This window comes from Osmerus mordax, chromosome 3 (genome assembly GCF_038355195.1).
Source record: "Osmerus mordax isolate fOsmMor3 chromosome 3, fOsmMor3.pri, whole genome shotgun sequence".
Lineage (NCBI taxonomy): Eukaryota > Metazoa > Chordata > Actinopteri > Osmeriformes > Osmeridae > Osmerus > Osmerus mordax.
The window spans coordinates 560,817-579,308 of record NC_090052.1 but is presented as its reverse complement, the minus strand read 5'-3'; the positions used below and the strand labels follow the sequence as shown (position 1 = coordinate 579,308).

Here is an 18,492-nt window from a genome sequence, read left to right as displayed (position 1 = left end):
GACCAGTTGTCCCGTCAGAACACCCGCGTGCTGTAGAACAATCGCCCTTTCTACATTCGCGCTAGAATGAGAAGTGGGCGATTCCTGGGAGCGTTCTTGCCCTGTGATTGGCCAGGGACTGCTCCCATTCTCCTCCGTATCCGCTTTCTTGTTGTATGCACGCCCAGTTTCTGAATAATGATAATAATGATCAAGATGGCTACTACGGATGCCTCCTTGCGGTAGCTAGCGAACAGTTTCATGGAAACAACTAAAACTACGTTTCCTGGTGATTTAAACCCCGGTAGATAGCCCTGGAGTTGCAAGAGACATCACCCGTTTGACTGTTACACCGGAGAGGCTTTGAAAGTAATTTTTACTAACCGCCAGAAGCTATTTTTATAGAGCTAGCAGAGCTAGCAGACTAGCTAGCTAGTTGTCGAACGTCTACAATTTTAAGTCAGTCTCGCCCTCTTGTGCTTTTGTACTCGGGAGCGCGGCGGGATCCAGGCCGAATGGCCGAGCCTAGAAAGGTACCGTTCGTCACTATCTCCTCCTTCAGCACCTCGCCACCCTCGGAGTCAAAGAAACGCCACCAGGAAGACGAGGCCGAAGTCAGTTTTGGGAAAGATGGAGGTGCAGGGAGTACGGCAACCGTGTCAGGAGGTTGCGGTAGTCCTTTCGGTAACGTGAAAGGTGGAGACGGGGATTCTGGGGAACCGAAGCGGACTGTGCGTCTGAGCCTGAGCTTGTCCGAGCCAAGCGACAGAGGATCCGCGGAGTTCAACTACAGCGAACTGGTCCAGTCCCCCGAACCCCAGGAGAAGGTAAAGTTACGTTCGTAGCGGCTAGATGTTCTGCTGAGGTCAGAGCAGAACCGGGATCACGCGCTGCCTGAAAGGAAGGCTGCGTGAAGCTGCGCGCGCTGTCAGCTGTCATGGTCTAGTGTTAGCGTGACGCTCGCACTGCGCTCTTAGTTACCAAGTACACACAACTTGTATGACTAAAGATGTTCAAAACTGTTTGTCAAATCAGACACAACGAAGTATTGTCAAAATGACTTGTCGACGTAAATACAAATGTATTTTCAGACGTTTTGTTTTCCTACTTATAAATGCCAATATGTTTTCTGTAGTTGAGTGTTTCTGAGCTAAGCATAGCTGAAGGTTCTGGCAGGTTACAGAATGTAGCACATGTAGTGTTACAAGAATCCTTTCATCTCATGCCCTGTCCTGTCTCTCCCCCTTCCTGTCTTTCTCACCTGTCCTGTCTCTCCCCCTTCCTGTCTTTCTCACCTGTCCTGTCTCTCCCCCTTCCTGTCTTTCTCACCTGTCCTGTCTCTCCCCCTTCCTGTCTTTCTCACCTGTCCTGTCTCTCCCCCTTCCTGTCTTTCTCACCTGTCCTGTCTCTCCCCCTGTCCTCCCTCCCTCCCCCTGTCCTGTTTTCCCTGTCCTGTCTCCCTCACCTCTCCCCCGTCTCCCTCACCTCTCCCCCGTCTCCCTCACCTCTCCCCCGTCTCCCTCACCTCTCCCCCGTCTCCCTCACCTCTCCCCCGTCTCCCTCACCTCTCCCCCGTCTCCCTCACCTCTCCCCCGTCTCCCTCACCTCTCCCCCGTCTCCCTCACCTCTCCCCCGTCTCCCTCACCTCTCCCCCGTCTCCCTCACCTCTCCCCCGTCTCCCTCACCTCTCCCCCGTCTCCCTCACCTCTCCCCCGTCTCCCTCACCTCTCCCCCGTCTCCCTCACCTCTCCCCCGTCTCCCTCACCTCTCCCCCGTCTCCCTCACCTCTCCCCCGTCTCCCTCACCTCTCCCCCGTCTCCCTCACCTCTCCCCCGTCTCCCTCACCTCTCCCCCGTCTCCCTCACCTCTCCCCCGTCTCCCTCACCTCTCCCCCGTCTCCCTCACCTCTCCCCCGTCTCCCTCACCTCTCCCCCGTCTCCCTCACCTCTCCCCCGTCTCCCTCACCTCTCCCCCGTCTCCCTCACCTCTCCCCCGTCTCCCTCACCTCTCCCCCGTCTCCCTCACCTCTCCCCCGTCTCCCTCACCTCTCCCCCGTCTCCCTCACCTCTCCCCCGTCTCCCTCACCTCTCCCCCGTCTCCCTCACCTCTCCCCCGTCTCCCTCACCTCTCCCCCGTCTCCCTCACCTCTCCCCCGTCTCCCTCACCTCTCCCCCGTCTCCCTCACCTCTCCCCCGTCTCCCTCACCTCTCCCCCGTCTCCCTCACCTCTCCCCCGTCTCCCTCACCTCTCCCCCGTCTCCCTCACCTCTCCCCCGTCTCCCTCACCTCTCCCCCGTCTCCCTCACCTCTCCCCCGTCTCCCTCACCTCTCCCCCGTCTCCCTCACCTCTCCCCCGTCTCCCTCACCTCTCCCCCGTCTCCCTCACCTCTCCCCCGTCTCCCTCACCTCTCCCCCGTCTCCCTCACCTCTCCCCCGTCTCCCTCACCTCTCCCCCGTCTCCCTCACCTCTCCCCCGTCTCCCTCACCTCTCCCCCGTCTCCCTCACCTCTCCCCCGTCTCCCTCACCTCTCCCCCGTCTCCCCCCATGCTCTCGTAGGTGAGGAACCCTCCCCCAGGACCTCCCAGAGGCCTGGCCCCGCCCCTCGACCCTGGCGACCCCTTCGCTGATGATGAGAAGGAGAGACAGGAAGTAGAAGCTCTTGCCAAGAAGTTTGAGAGGAAATACGCAAGCCCCCCAGCACATGTATGTTTGTTAGTGTGTGTGTGCCCAGTGTGTGTGTGCGTGTATTCAATGTGTGTGTGCTCCTGTGGCCCCCAGGGCAGCATGAGTGTGTGTATTCAATGTGTGTGTGCTCCTGTGGCCCCCAGGGCAGCATGAGTGTGTGTATTCAATGTGTGTGTGCTCCTGTGGCCCCCAGGGCAGCATGAGTGTGTGTGTATTCAATGTGTGTGTGCTCCTGTGGCCCCCAGGGCAGCATGAGTGTGTGTGTATTCAATGTGTGTGTGCTCCTGTGGCCCCCAGGGCAGCGTGGGGAAGAGGAAGAGGAGGGACCGCATGCAGGATCTTATTGACATCGGCTACGGATACGACGACACGGACCCCTTCATAGACAACTCTGAAGCTGTGAGGACACCTCCTGCCTGTCTACCTGTGCTTGTCTGCCTCTCTGTCTCTCTGTCTGCTTCTTTGCCTCTCTGCCTGTCTGCCTGTCCGTCTGTGTCTCTCTCTGTCTGTCTGTCTCTCTGTCTGCCTGTCTGTTTTACCTGTCTCTCTCTGCGTGCTGTTTGTCTGTCTGTCTGTTTGCCTGTCTGTCTCTGCCTGCTGCTTGTCTGTCTGTATTTCTGCCAGCCTGTCTAACCTGTGTGTGTGTACCTGTGTGTGTGTACCTGTGTGTGTGTGTGTGTGTGTTCAGTATGATGAGCTGGTGCCAGCCTCCTTGAGCACCAAGCTGGGAGGGTTTTACATCAACACCGGCACGCTGCAGTTCAGACCTGCCTCCGACTCTGACGGAGACGAGGAGGGCAAGGAGGGGGGCTGTTTCAAGGTGGGGCACACACACACGCACACACACACATTTATACACACAGATGCACTCAGACAGTCAGACGTGGTATGTGGGTTAGGGTGTTCCTCCTGCAAGGTACGAGGTGTGTGTTGCACAACCTGAGTAGCGGAGCCCCCTGTGTCCTGTGTGTGTGTCTGTGTGTAGAAGCTGAAGGAGGGTGAGGAACGAGGGATGAAGAAGAGGAGGAGGAAGCAGGATGGAGCTGTGGAGGAGAAGAAGAAGAACAGGCTTCCTAAACGGGGAGGGTGAGCTGAACACACACACTCTACACTCCCTCCTCTGACATGAGGGGATGAGGCTCATGGTGACATCACTTCGTGTGTGGTGGGGTCCTCAAGGGTTCCTGTCCTGGGCGTGCACCGACCAGAGAAGAAGAAACGTAAGAAGCTGATGAAGGACAGTCTAAACCTGGCGGCCATGTTGAGACGCTTCTCCAGGGAGAAGGACCAGATGAGGAGACGCCCCCCCGGGCCCCCGCGGGTCCCCCCCCGCGCCCCCGCCCCCCACCCCAACACTGCACATGCCAGGCCCCCCGGCAACGACATCGCCATGGACGACCTGACCTCCGACCCCGCTATGATGTCGCTGCTAGGCTCGGCCAATCACAACGAGATTCTGCAGAATATGATGGGAGATCTGGACTTCTCCCTATTAGACTCCTCCCCCAGCGCCGGCAGCCCCGCCCATGGGGAGAATGGCACCCAGAGGGGAGGGGTGGGAGGGGGGAGGGTCCAGGGGGGAGGGATGGGGGGTGTTAGAACCCAGGGGGGTGTCTTCCCTCCCCCCCCCCTGCCAGACGGCCTGCCTGCTCCTCTCAGCAAGCGCATCGAGGACCTGAGAGTGGTACGTCTGCCTGCCTGCCTGTCTGCCTGTGTGTCTGTCTGCCTGTCTGCCTGTCTGCCTGTCTGTGTGTTCTCCTGGTTGATGATGTCTCCTCCTCCAGGCCAGCCGCCAGTTTGACCAGGAGGGCAGGAAGAAGTTCTTCACCCTGGACATGAATAACATCCTGTTAGAGTGAGTGTCTCTCCCTCACACACACAAGCACACACATGTGTATACACACACACATATACACACTAATGCATGCTAATACACACATTAACATACTTTCCATACACATTCTGTAATGTGTGTGTGTGTGTGTGTGCGCAGTATTGAGCTGCAGGTGCAGGAGCAGCCAGCAGGGATCAGGGCAGCGGTCTACTCTCACCTGGAGGCCTTCGTTCCCTGCAACAAGGAGGCTCTGCTCAAACGACTGAAGAAGCTCAGCCTCAACATCCAGGTGTGTGTCTGTAGGTCTGTGTGTAGAGAGAGACAGAGAGAGACAGAGAGAGACAGAGAGAGACAGAGAGAGACAGAGAGAGACAGAGAGAGACAGAGAGAGACAGAGAGAGACAGAGAGAGAGACTGACTGTGTTCAGTATGATTATGATCCTGTGTAGAAACTAAAGTCAGTGTGTGTGTGTGTGTCTGTGTGCAGGATGACCGCCTGCGTGCCCCCCTGTTGAAGCTGAAGCTGGCTGTGTGCAGTGTGATGCCTGAGCAGATCGCCAGGTACAACATGGACTGCATCGCCAAGGTGGCCAAGTAAGCACACTCTTCCTGTCTTACAGTAAGCACACTCTTCCTGTCTTAAAGTAAGCACACTCTTCCTGTCTTACAGTAAGCACACTCTTCCTGTCTTAAAGTAAGCACACTCTTCCTGTCTTACAGTAAGCACACTCTTCCTGTCTTAAAGTAAGCACACTCTTCCTGTCTTAAAGTAAGCACACTCTTCCTGTCTTACAGTAAGCACACTCTTCCTCCTCTTCCCTCCTCCTCTCTCTGCTCCTCTCCTCTTCCCTCCTCCTCATCCCTCTCTCTGCTCCTCTCCTCTTCCCTCCTCCTCTCTCTGCTCCTCTCCTCTTCCCTCCTCCTCTCTCTGCTCCTCTCCTCTTCCCTCCTCTCTCTGCTCCTCTCCTCTTCCCTCCTCCTCTCTCTGCTCCTCTCCTCTTCCCTCCTCCTCTCTCTGCTCCTCTCCTCTTCCCTCCTCCTCATCCCTCTCTCTGCTCCTCTCCTCCTCTTCCTCCTCTCTCTGCTCCTCTCCTCCTCTTTCTCCTCATCCCTCTCTCTGCTCCTCTCCTCTTCCCTCCTCCTCTCTCTGCTCCTCTCCTCTTCCCTCCTCCTCTCTGCTCCTCTCCTCTTCCCTCCTCCTCATCCCTCTCTCCCAAGTGTCCCAGGGGATGACGGTGTTCTTGTGTTGCCAGGCAGCAGTCGGAGGAGGGGGAGAAGCAGGGATCTGAGGAGGAGGACGAGGACAAGCCAGGGAAGAGGGTGATGGGACCTCGCAAGAAGTTTGTCTGGGACGACAAGCTCAGGTGAGACAGGAAGTAACCATGTGAGACAGGAAGTGTCCAGGTGAGACAGGAAGTAACCATGTGAGACAGGAAGTGTCCAGGTGAGACAGGAAGTGTCCAGGTGAGACAGGAAGTGTCCAGGTGAGACAGGAAGTAACCATGTGAGACAGGAAGTGTCCAGGTGAGACAGGAAGTAACCATGTGAGACAGGAAGTGTCCAGGTGAGACAGGAAGTAACCATGTGAGACAGGAAGTGTCCAGGTGAGACAGGAAGTGTCCAGGTGAGACAGGAAGTGCCCATGTGAGACAGGAAGTGTCCAGGTGAGACAGGAAGTGTCCAGATGAGACAGGAAGTAACCATGTGAGACAGGAAGTGTCCAGGTGAGAGAGGAAGCGCACAGTGATGTTTCACAGTGATGTTCATCCCCCCAGGACCCTGCTGGGCACGCTGGTGCGGGTGAAGCTGGGCTGCTATGAGCTGGAGGCTCAGAGCTCCGTGAGCTCCGTGTCCCTGGAGGACTACCTCAAAGCCTTCATGGAGACAGAGGTCAAGCCCCTCTGGCCCAAGGGATGGATGCAGGCCAGGTGAGGGAGGGGGGGAGTGTAGTGTGTGTGTGTGTGTGTGTGTATACTGTGTAGTTGGGTAGTATTACTGTGTAGTATGTGTGTATACTGTGTAGTTATGTAGTATATCTGTGTATACTGTGTAGTTATGCAGTATATCTGTGTATACTGTGTAGTTATGTAGTATATCTGTGTATACTGTGTAGTTATGTAGTATATCTGTGTATACTGTGTAGTTATGCAGTATATCTGTGTATACTGTGTAGTTATGTAGTATATCTGTGTAGTTATGTAGTATATCTGTGTATACTGTGTAGTTATGCAGTATATCTGTGTATACTGTGTAGTTATGCAGTATATCTGTGTATACTGTGTAGTTATGCAGTATATCTGTGTATACTGTGTAGTTATGCAGTATATCTGTGTATACTGAGTGGTTATGCAGTATATCTGTGTATACTGAGTGGTTATGCAGTATGTGTGTTTTCCTCAGAATGTTGTTCAAGGAGAGCATCATGGTCCATGGTCACGTGACAGGAAATGTGTAAGTTCCGACCAATCAAAACATTTCACGTCAGCTGTGGAGCAATGCTCTGATTGGCTCTTTTGAGTGTACATCACTTCCCATTGCTTCTGTTCATGTGCTTCCTATTTTCTATCCAATTAGAGTCAAGAAGAAGATGGTCCCCACCCCCAAAGCAAAACCCAAGGTGAGACTCTCCTCTCCCTCTTCTCTAAACCCCCCTGCTCCTCTCTGCCTCTTCTCTAAACCCCCCTGCTCCTCTCTCCCTATTCTCTAAACCCCCCTGCTCCTCTCTGCCTCTTCTCTAACCCCCCTGCTCCTCTCTGCCTCTTCTCTAAACCCCCCTGCTCCTCTCTGCCTCCTCTCTAACCCCCCTGCTCCTCTCTCCCTCTTCTCTAAACCCCCCTGCTCCTCTCTGCCTCCTCTCTAACCCCCCTGCTCCTCTCTCCCTCTTCTCTAAACCCCCCTGCTCCTCTCTCCCTCTTCTCTAAACCCCCCTGCTCCTCTCTGCCTCTTCTCTAACCCCCCTGCTCCTCTCTCCCTCTTCTCTAAACCCCCCTGCTCCTCTCTCCCTCTTCTCTAAACCCCCCTGCTCCTCTCTGCCTCTTCTCTAAACCCCCCTGCTCCTCTCTCCCTCTTCTCTAAACCCCCCTGCTCCTCTCTCCCTCTTCTCTAAACCCCCCTGCTCCTCTCTCCCTCTTCTCTAAACCCCCCTGCTCCTCTCTGCCTCTTCTCTAAACCCCCCTGCTCCTCTCTGCCTCTTCTCTAAACCCCCTGCTCCTCTCTGCCTATTCTCTAAACCCCCCTGCTCCTCTCTGCCTCTTCTCTAACCCCCCTGCTCCTCTCTCCCCAGGAGGGCGTGTTCGTCCAGAGGCCCCAGGCCGTGTCCGGCACCCCTCCAGGCCCCCCTCGACGGGTCTCCCAGTCCCCATCGGAGCCCATCTGTGTGGACGAGGACCTGGCGCCCCCCTCCCTGGACTCCATTTCCCAGGCTCTGGCACTGCTCAGCAGCGCTGCCAAGGGCCTGGTCCAGGGGGACAGCCCCCCCTCGGGGGGCCCCTCCCTCCTGGCCTCCTCTTCCTCCTCCCCCCTCCTGCAGCCACAACGTCACTATGTCTCCTCCCCCTCCTCTCCTTCTCCCTCCAGGCCTCCCTCGGTCTCCTCCCTCCTGGCCTCTGGGACAGGGTTGAGTAAGGGAGGAAGAGGAGGAGTAATGGGGGGAAGAGGAGGAGTAACGGTAGGAAGAGGAGGAGGGCTAACAGGAGGAGCAGCAGGAGGAGTGAGAGGAGGGGTGACAGGAGGAGCGAGAGGGGGGCTAACAGGAGGAGCAGGAGGGCTAACAGGAGGAGCAGTGTTGTCTGTGCCTCACAGAGCATCAGTGCTAAACCAGAGACCCTCTGTCACCACCCTGGGGAAAACCCACCCCCCCATCTCCCCCTCCCCCCCCAAACCCCGCCCTCCCCCCACATCCTCCCCCCTCGTCTCTCCCCCAACCAGGCCCCCCCTCGTACCCTCCCACAAAGCCAGCAATAACGTCAGAGCTAGCAGTGGGGACAGTTTCCTTTCTAGTTCCGCCCAGCCATGCCCCCACTCTCTCGCTTCCCCCTCTCTGGTCCCCAACCGCTTCCCCCAACCCTCCCCCCAACCCTCCCCCGCCCCCTCCCCCCAACCCTCCCCCGCCCGTCTCCCCCAACCCTCCCCCGCCCGTCTCCCCCAACCCTCCCCCGCCCGTCTCCCCCAACCCTCCCCCGCCCGTCTCCCCCAACCCTCCCCCGCCCGTCTCCCCCAACCCTCCCCCGCCCGTCTCCCCCAACCCTCCCCCGCCCGTCTCCCCCAACCCTCCCCCGCCCGTCTCCCCCAACCCTCCCCCCAGCCCTCCCCCGCCCGTCTCTCTGGGGTGCAGTCTACCTTCATCACTCCCATGCAGGCCAGCCACAGCAGCATCACCCCTATCATCAAACTCACCCCCCGTTGCCCCGCCCCCTCCTCCCCCGTCCCCAGACCTCAGTCAGCTCCCAGCATGCACCAGTACTCTTCTAAGAGCCCCTCAGGGTTCAGGCCCGCCTGCTCAGGTGCTCCAGGGTCCCAGACAAGCAGCAGTGCCAACACCAGCCTTAATAACTCCTCACCAATCAGCAAGCAGCATTCAGGATCAGGCTCCTCCCCTGCCGTGTCCTCGGCCAATCAGGTACAGCGGTCAGTGGGCGGGACTACTCAGGGGGCTAAGCCAATGACGTCTGTCTCCTCATCATCAGTTTCTTCTCAGTTACCGCAGGTATGAGGGCGGAGGACGTATTCAGGTATTTTAGTTAGAACATAATGCTGGATGATCTGATGTTGTACACGTTCCTCTCTCCTCTCTCTCCCCTTCTTCCTCTCTCCGTCCCCCCTCCTCCCTCCCTCCCTCCTCCAGGTGTCCTCAGCAGGGGGGAGTCTCCTGGCCTCCCCTCCCTCCCTCCTCCAGGGCTTCAGCATGTTGGGGGGGCTGGTCCCCCTGCCCTTCCAGTTCCCCTCCCTGCTGAACCTGCCCCCCCTGGCCACCAGCGCCCCCCCCAGCACCCCCTCCGCCACTGCAGCCAGCCAGGCCTTCTCCCTGACACAGAGTGAGTAGAGGAGAGGGTGGGGAGGGGGAGGGAGGAGGGGCAGGCCTTCTCCCTGACACAGAGTGAGTAGAGGAGAGGGTGGGGAGGGGGAGGGAGGAGGGGCAGGCCTTCTCCCTGACACAGAGTGAGTAGAGGAGAGGGTGGGGAGGGGGAGGGAGGAGGGGCAGGCCTTCTCCCTGACACAGAGTGAGTAGAGGAGAGGGTGGGGAGGGAGGGGGGAGAAGGGGCAGTTCTTCTCAGTGGCAGTACTTTTTAAATGACCATAACTTGCTCAATTTTCAACCGATTTTTAAACGGTTTGGTTTGTTATCAACGTCAGAGATGTCGGTATGCCTTTTAAAAAGTACATGTAGCAACAACACAATGTTATGGGTGAGCGAGTTGACTGTAGCAAGATGGCCGCCATGTGCAGACGTTCTAGACTCCGCCGTAAGACATCTAAACTTTATATATCCCTTGTGTTATCTTCGGGTCATTCTGACCCATCAGTCATTGTGACCCACCGTCGTATTGCGACAAATTTACCGCATAGAAAAACAAAGTGAAGCTTTTTCTTTTAACCGTTGGGTTGTCTCAGACCCCCCACATTGCGAAAGTTAAAAGAAAATAATTTGTATTTGTTTTTGAATTGGGTAAAATTGGGCAAACACAACGATGGTTCGTTATGAACCTTTGGGTCATGTGACCCGAAGGCAGCACAAGGGATATCTATGGGGAGAACTGCCACTCTCGGGAAACTTCCGGGTTCTGAACTGGTTGCAGTTCTACTCTAGTTCCATATGAGGGCGCTAACGGTCCAGTGCAGAATTAATGGAGGTCTATGGAGCCCTACTCCTCAAAATCCACTTTTCTCAGGATAATATTTTTTTTCTAGTAATTTGAATTCTGAATTCGAAAGGGGAGGCAAAACAAATACACACTGCTGGGTGTAAGATTTTTTTTAAAGTCGCTTTTTTGTCTTAAAAAGCCTTTTATGTGTATGACGTCATTAACACACATTGTATGACGTATTGTACACATTTCTCAACGACAATCAAAAAAGAGACAAATTTAGCCGTTTAGCTCCATAGACTCCCATTCAGGAGGCTGTCGAAAGAGAAAGAACTGGTTCGAGATTAAGTATTGGCTCCGAACCAGCACCCAAAATGCGTTGGTGGAAAAGGGGCAATAGAGGTGAAATCATGTTTTTACAGTTTTTGGCGATTGCTAAGACACATTTCTTGAAAGCTGCTCTCCTTTTCTCTAAACTGTGAACACAAAACCCAATTTTCAAGCTACATTCACAGAACCTCAGACTCTTCTTGCAAAACCAAACTTTCACCTCAAAACAGTTCAATCTGTGCTCAAAACTGAACTATGTTGTCATATCGTGCCCCGAGTCAATCAAAATTAAAAACACTACTGAACAGTCACTAAACACTACGTAGAAAAATAGAAAACACAATGCTCAGGACATGAAGCTGGAGAAATAAATGTTTATTGTTCACTGTAGGCTAAATGCATGTTGCAAAACAAAACAAAAAACTTGTGAATTTAGCACTTGTACAAATAGACAAAACAGAAATCTTATGCGTTTGCCACTTGTGTACAGTAAGCCCACGTAAAAATAAAGTAAAAAAATATACAAATAAGTGCATTACTCAGCCACAGCGTCATGTCTCCGTACTGGGTCAGGCCACAGCATCATGTCTCCGTACTGGGTCAGGCCACAGTGTCATGTCTCCGTACTGGGTCAGGCCACAGCGTCATGTCTCCGTACCGGGTCAGGCCACAGCGTCATGTCTCCGTACCGGGTCAGGCCACAGCGTCATGTCTCCGTACCGGGTCAGGCCACAGCGTCATGTCTCCGTACGGGGTCAGGACACAGCGTCATGTCTCCGTACCGGGTCAGGCCACAGCGTCATGTCTCCGTACCGGGTCAGGCCACAGCGTCATGTCTCCGTACCGGGTCAGGACACAGCGTCATGTCTCCGTACCGGGTCAGGCCACAGCGTCATGTCTCCGTACTGGGTCAGGCCACAGCGTCATGTCTCCGTACTGGGTCAGGACACAGCGTCATGTCTCCGTACTGGGTCAGGACACAGCGTCATGTCTCCGTACTGGGTCAGGCCACAGCGTCATGTCTCCGTAATGGGTCAGGCCACAGCGTCATGTCTCCGTACTGGGTCAGGCCACAGCGTCATGTCTCCGTACTGGGTCAGGCCACAGCGTCATGTCTCCGTACTGGGTCAGGCCACAGCGTCATGTCTCCGTAATGGGTCAGGCCACAATCCACATCACAGGCCACATTTTGTCTGACCAGGCAACGGGGGAATGAGGAGAAGAATTCCTCAATGGGGTTTAGGAAAGCAGCAGCTAACAGAGCATCTTGCATGTGACTGAGGTAAATGAGGAGCTGGTGAGTGTTGTAAGGCCCCAGGTTGGCATGATGGTGGACAACCCCATGATTTCTGATGGCAGCACATAATGTGACATTGCCACCACGCTGCCCAGTGCTTTAATTGTGTTTGACTTTTGTCACCTGTGCTCACCATTATGCAGCACGGGTGCATCACAATGAAAATGTGTTGGCAAGTTGTGTCTAAACAGGTGAAAAGTGCTTATGGTTTTGCCAAAAGAGTGATTGATTCAATCAGTGGGTTCAGGCAACTGATCATTTGGTTCAGACAATAGGGTTTAGTGTTTTAGCAATTGAGAAAAACTGTAATAAGAGAGTAGTCATACTCCAACAGTAGTGAACAGGACCAGGTCGGTCTTGGTGTGTGTGTGTGTGTGTGTGTGTGTTTGGTCCATGTAGAGTTGTTGTGCTGCTGTGTGTGTGTGTTTGGTCCATGTAGAGTTGTTGTGCTGCTGTGTGTGTGTGTGTGTGTGTTTGGTCCATGTAGAGTTGTTGTGCTGCTGTGTGTGTGTGAAGCTTCTTCCCATCGTCTGACGTGCTCCTGTGTGTTCTTTGGTTCATTCCTCCCTTCGTCCTCCTCTCTCCCTCCCTCCTCTGCTCCTCTTTCCTCTCACCCTCCCTTCCTCTCTGCTCCTCCCTCCTCTCTTCCCCCTCTCTCCTTCCTCCTCTCCTCAGATCTCTATAAGAGTCTCCAGTCTGGGTCTCAGGTTGTGCCTCCTCACTTGCAGTTCACTTTCTCAGGTAACCTCTGCCCCCAGCCCAGCCCTGCCCCTAGCCCCGCCCCTAGCCCCGCCCCCTCGTCAGGAGTCCTGGGGTTCTGTGTGCTGTGGTGTCTGGGCTGACAGATGCTGCTGTGTTGGGAACATGGTCCACTGTAGTCTGACGCTCTGGTCTCTCCTCCAGATGTTAATCAGAGCCAGGGAGGAGACAGGAAGTCCCTCTGACCCCGCCCACTACATGACAAATCAGGAACTACGATGACTTTGAGTGACAGATGAATTGACCAACCACAGGATGGGACTTGCGTCTTGTGATGTCAGTAACTGGATTTTTAACTGTAATTTTTTAAAGAAGAATTTGATAGTTTTTTATTTTAACAGCTCAATGACAAATTCTGTTTTTGTCGATGTTTACAAGGCAGACCTGTCACTGTGGACTGGGGGAGAATATTTATGAATGTCTGGAAACGACTCCCTTCACTCATGACAGAATGTGTGTGTGTGGACCTGTACAGGTCAGTTTGCTGTGTGTGCGTGTGTGTCTCCTCCGGTCACCTGGTCCCATCTGTCACCTTGGTGCTGGTCGTTCTTTAATAGATGCTGTACATTTTTTTTTGTACTTAAACTTTTCACCTTTTCCTTGTACAAAAATTGAACTATTAAATGAAATTAAACTGATAACTGTTTATGGTGAACGTGGTCTGTCTAGATCTCCTGTCTGGGGAAATCTACTAGTTTCCATCACTCAACTTGTTACTTCAAATCAGTCAATCACTACTTTTGTTATTACTACTATCAAGTAGGCTATACTATTCATAATAAAATAAGTATAAAGTATTACATAAAAAGGTACTGGATCTCACATCAGTTACATTTGAGACACTTCATGTCTAGCTGGTACCGAAACCAAACGGCAACATTCACCTTCTCCCTCTGAAGCCAGGACAACCAGGTTCATCAAAACATGTTTATTGAACAGGTTCCCTCCCCAGACACAACCCCAGCTAGCCACTCCATCCCAGACAGCGTCCTCTGGGACGGAGCTTCCACCAGCCCTCCGTCACGGCTGACAGGAAACAGGAAGTCGAAGTTGAGGAGGGGTCAGGGGTCAAACCTCGGTCCGACTCCGCGTTCGGCAGTGTTTACGTCTCCGTGATCAGGGAGTCAGGAACAACATCACTAGAGAGCAACTCTGGGGCTAAACCGACCAGTGCAGACGCCACGCCCCTAAATGTCTTTATCTAGTCGCTGCTGACCTGCCCTCGGAGCTGAAGACAAATATTAGAACCAAATAAAAAGGTATAAACAAAAACCGAGGTAAAACATGAAGACAGACGTTTACTAAGACGCAGCTGCCAGCCGGTAGTCCAGGGGAGGTCAGATGACCTCACCAACATGGCCGCCGGTGTGCGTCTATTTGACCAGTGGTCTGGTCTTGTCGTCATCGCCACACTGGTGGGCTTTGTACTTTTTCACCTCAGCCATGTACATCGACCAGGCGTCTGACTTCCCCGACTCCTGAGAGAGACAAGGAGAGAGATAGGAGGAGAGACAGGAAGAGGGAGACAGGAGGAGAGAGAGACAGGAAGAGGGAACCGGAGAAAAGACGGGGACATAAAAGGGTTTTAAAAGAAGAGGGGAGAGGTTAGATCATGGGTCCCCAAACTACGGCCCACCCACGCATTTGTACCAGCCCTCTGAACAATAGAGATGTTTTATTATTTTAAATAAGTAAATGTTTTGATTTCAATAGCAATGAAGATGAAAAAAATGTAACTACAATATTAATGTTTTTTTAATAGGCTATATATCCCTTGATATGTACGATGTACGGTGCACAACAAATTAATAAACTAATCTAGCATAATAAATGCATTTAAAATCATATTAAAATGTCCACAATAATACTGGTAGTCACTCTGGCACATAATTTTCTGTTACAGACCGACCCGGCACCACATTAAAGAAAGGAAAAATTATCTGTCCCTTGAAGACAAAAGTTTGGGGACCCCTGGGTTAGACGATGGCTGTAGATATGAAGACAGCAGATAGACGCAACAAGTAATCAGTCAAACCTGGGAATCCAGCTTCTGCTTCTTGGCGACCATGCCAGTCTTGAGGGCCAGCTTGGCACCGCCGCGCCGCTTTCCCACCTGGAGAAGACTGATAGGGTTACACAAGCTGCTCACCAGGGAGTCTACACCACAGACCTGAGTCTCTGTACCACAGACCTGAGTCTCTGAACCACAGACCTGAGTCTCTGTACCACAGACCTGAGTCTCTACACCACAGACCTGAGTCTACACCACAGACCTGAGTCTCTGTACCACAGACCTGAGTCTACACCACAGACCTGAGTCTCTGTACCACAGCACTGAGTCTAGCTCACCAGGGAGTCTACACCAGACTATCAGGACAGCTTGGGTAACTACCACTTGGTGAGTACGGTTGCCATGGTGGCTGTGGAGCACCTCTCTCTCCAGAAGAGACCAGTCAGGTGCTGTGGAAGATTGACTACTGTGCACTGTGAACACTATCAGCAGACAAGATAGCATTATTCAACTGTGGTATTCAATCTCATGCCTGATCTGTGTGCAAAGCGGAGTAAAGATAGATTACAGCCCATAGGCTGTCTGACTACACACGCCTACAGCTATCTGGTCTCGGGCAGCGGCCCCTTACAAAGCTGGTCAGGGGAGGCGGCTTCTTCTCCGGGGTCGACTGGCCCTCCTCAGCGCTGCTTTTGTCGCTGCATCCCGGTTCGAGTTGTTTTTTCCTCCGCTCCTCCTCCATCTTCTTCTTGAACATCTCCATGAAGCTGCCGTCGTTGGCAAACGCGTTCGCCGTGGCTGTCTTGCCGCCTCCCGGTGCCGGGCTCGCAGGTGACGCCGGGCTGTTGCTGCTGGAGTCGCTGCTACTGTGTGCATTCTTGCTGTATCCACGCTTCGGCTCCATGGCAGCTTTGTCCAGACGCTTGTCGAAGAGATAAGCGAGGCAAAAGTTGCTCTTTGATAGTTCTATAACGTCTCTGTTAAAGAGAGTAGTGCTAGCTTTCTGGACAACCGGCAAACACGTATTTTTGTTAAATCGATACCTAGCTATAAGGTACGAAATTAGTGCAAGGATAACCGATTGAGGAACAGTTCTTTAAAATCCATAAATATATTGTAGGTACGATACCCTTCGTAGACTGGTGGGCTAGCTAACGTCCAGCTAGCCAGTAATGCAAATCACAAAGCAGGCTGCTGACGTGACGCGGTAGTCCGTAGCTAGCTAGCTTTCTCAACGCTGTTGTAAAGAAGCCAGATACGAACAACTACCCAATTTAATTAAAGAATTTGACGACCAATGTATATCTTAATTTTGAGTATTATTACTTTCCAAAAACACGCGATAGTATTGAACAGACCAGCGGATTAATTGTCCAAATGCTGAACAACTTCTGTTTTCACTCTTCGTCGGCCATCTTGGATTCTTTCCATGTCCAAGTAGCGCGAGTAGCGGCGCTGCCTCGTTGTGGTCTGGAGAGGAACTGCAACAATTTTTCCTCATTGGGTGTGCTCAAGCCTTCGGCGAGAGCGCAACCTTTGTTCTCTCACATATATATTTATTTATTATTTATTTTCGCCCCCCTAAGGATCAGTCAATATTTGGACTACATACACAACGGAGGTGTCAAAAGGTTCGTCTTGGTTGCGATTGCGTTGGTTGTATTTTTATTTACGTTCCGTTGCATGGTTTAAGTAGAAATTGCGTTTTTGTGGTGAAAAGTGAAGCTAACGGTGGCTAATTTGCTAGCCACAGTCACTGACGTTACTAACGTCACTACGTCACTAACGTCACGAAAACACGCGTGACTACCTGTAGCAGAACATTAGTTTCACATCTGTTAACTTGGGGGATAGCTAGGCTAACTATTTACATTTACATTTAGTCATTTAGCAGACGCTCTTATCCAGAGCGACTTACAGTAAGTACAGGGACATTCTCCCGAGGCAAGTAGGGTGAAGTGCCTTGCCCAAGGACACAATGTCATTTGGCAGGGAATCGAACCGGCAACCTTCTGATTACTAGCCCAATTCTCTAACCGCTCAGCCATCTGACTCCCCTATAGCTTTACTGCAAGGCAGCTGCAGGAACGCCACAAGCAAAGAGGCCAGGGTGATAACTATTTACTCATTTTACTTTGTGATGTGAAACACAATTATGAAATGTAATATACAATATTAGCTGATATTATTAAGGAAGTAGGCCCACATCTACTTTTGGAAACGGTAGTCTACTATTTCACTGAAGCATTAGCATCATGACATTAGCCTCTGTTGCCCGGGCAACACATACTACAGTGGTCTATGATGCATCTGTTTTCAATCTTTAAAATAAACATTCCTCACAAATACATTTTCGTTGTAGGATTTATTATGACATTACATTACAAGTAAACGATTTGTGGGTGAAATTATCATTACCTGTGGTTTCAAACCAGTGTTGCTCACTGCAATGCTGTAGCCTACGCGAGACACTACAAAAACATCTACACAGCTGTAGGAAGTCAAACGGCGACAGAACATGTTCGGCACTCCCCTTACTTAATCAAAAGTCTATCTAACTACTAACCTGAACTTCATTGCCACAGCCTAAACGTTGCCAATCTGTTCATGAAAATAATTAATTTCAGCCTAAACCATACAACGGAACGTTAAATCCAATTCAACCAACGCAATCGCTACCAAGACGAACACAGCAGTAGTCTACTAGTACTGTACCGTAGTAGTACAATTTACCGGGGCAGCTTCTCCACACAGGGCTATATCGCATTTTGCGTTGTTACTGACAATGATCGCTACCAGTGAGCTTTTTATGAATGAGCGATTTTCCACTAAATAAATGTCAAGCTTATTTACGTTTTGGGGGGCATATATTCAGTTAGCAGATGGGACTGTCTGAATCGCGATTCCATCTTCTACTGCCGGGTAACGTCGTAGAATAATCTTCAAAGGGGGTTCTTTATTAATGAATGAATGCAATGAGTAGGCTACATGCCTGAAAATATCACGAGAAGGGAAAAACTTAAAATGACGTTTAAGTCATAGAGATTAGGTCCATTTTTACACCGGTCTGCCAAATTTATTCGTTTTGATTCAACGATGAGGCTGCCTCTTGCAGGGGAAATGAGAAGACATCTATTTCATTCTACACTTCACTCGTATTTTCAGTTGTAAATGAGCAGCAAAAAAAAATTCCTTTAAATCTATTTAATCTTTATAAATAATAAGTATGCATTTTCATATAAAATATACAGAAATCAGTTGTAAAAATTTCATTCAAAAACAGACCCCTGTGCAACCGACGCAAGCAAGCACACCCTACAATTTCCCCAGAAATTGTACCCTCTCTAGTTGGGTGTGCTTTGCCTTCGGCAAGGGCACAACCTTTGTTCTCTCACATATATATTTATTATTGTTTATTTTCGCCCCCCTAAGGATCAGTCAATATTTGGACTACATACACAACGGCGGTGTCAAAAGGTTCTTCTTGGTAGCGATTGCGTTGGTTGTATTTTTATTTACGTTCCGTTGCATGGTTTAAGTAGAAATTGCGTTTTTGTGGTGAAAAGTGAAGCTTACGGTGGCTAATCACCGTTAGCTAGTCACTGACGTTACTAACGTCACTACGTCACTAACGTCACGAAAACACGCGTGACTACCTGTAGCAGAGCATTCGTTTCACATCTGTTAACTTGGGGGATAGCTAGGCTAACTATAGCTTCACTGCAAGGCAGCTGCAGGAACGCCACAAGAAAAGAGGCCAGGGTGATAACTATTTACTCATTTTACTTTGTGA

At 51.8% G+C, this 18,492-nt stretch overlaps 3 protein-coding genes across 3 annotated transcripts in view; 2 read left to right on the top strand and 1 right to left on the bottom strand.

The window, feature by feature from the left end:
- Positions 1-14,792, top strand: part of LOC136939273 (small ribosomal subunit protein uS2-like) — a 31,945-nt gene extending 17,153 nt beyond the window's left edge. The window contains exon 7 of the mRNA XM_067232035.1: positions 14,718-14,792. Coding sequence (XP_067088136.1) covers positions 14,718-14,767 — 50 coding nt within the window. The 3' untranslated portion in view covers positions 14,768-14,792. The remainder of the gene's footprint in view (positions 1-14,717) is intronic.
- On the top strand, positions 138-13,334 carry ubn2b (ubinuclein 2b). Its single transcript, XM_067230877.1, has 18 exons — positions 138-806; positions 2,536-2,682; positions 2,962-3,063; positions 3,353-3,484; positions 3,650-3,750; positions 3,844-4,348; positions 4,449-4,519; positions 4,658-4,787; positions 4,986-5,092; positions 5,752-5,862; positions 6,274-6,426; positions 6,899-6,949; positions 7,073-7,115; positions 7,782-8,606; positions 8,802-9,203; positions 9,342-9,531; positions 12,605-12,670; positions 12,833-13,334. The coding sequence occupies exons 1-18, from the start codon at positions 495-497 to the stop codon at positions 12,871-12,873; spliced, it is 3,489 nt and encodes a 1,162-aa protein (XP_067086978.1). The 5' UTR covers positions 138-494; the 3' UTR covers positions 12,874-13,334.
- trir (telomerase RNA component interacting RNase) lies at positions 13,602-16,123 on the bottom strand. Its single transcript, XM_067232178.1, has 3 exons — positions 15,331-16,123; positions 14,724-14,801; positions 13,602-14,166 (listed from the first exon to the last, which is right to left on the bottom strand). The coding sequence occupies exons 1-3, from the start codon at positions 15,601-15,603 to the stop codon at positions 14,062-14,064; spliced, it is 456 nt and encodes a 151-aa protein (XP_067088279.1). The 5' UTR covers positions 15,604-16,123; the 3' UTR covers positions 13,602-14,061.
- Positions 16,124-18,492: the final 2,369 nt, after the last annotated feature.

Coding starts and splice junctions, on each gene's coding strand:
- ubn2b (XM_067230877.1), top strand. CDS start 495: ATGGCCGAGCCTAGAAAGGTACCGTTCGTCACTATCTCCTCCTTCAGC. Junction 6,950..7,072: donor GGTCACGTGACAGGAAATGT/GTAAGTTCCGAC, acceptor CTATCCAATTAG/AGTCAAGAAGAAGATGGTCC. Junction 7,116..7,781: donor CCCCCAAAGCAAAACCCAAG/GTGAGACTCTCC, acceptor CTCTCTCCCCAG/GAGGGCGTGTTCGTCCAGAG.
- trir (XM_067232178.1), bottom strand. CDS start 15,603: ATGGAGCCGAAGCGTGGATACAGCAAGAATGCACACAGTAGCAGCGAC. Junction 14,802..15,330: donor CGCCTCCCCTGACCAGCTTT/GTAAGGGGCCGC, acceptor AGTCTTCTCCAG/GTGGGAAAGCGGCGCGGCGG. Junction 14,167..14,723: donor AGCAGAAGCTGGATTCCCAG/GTTTGACTGATT, acceptor TGTCTCTCTCAG/GAGTCGGGGAAGTCAGACGC.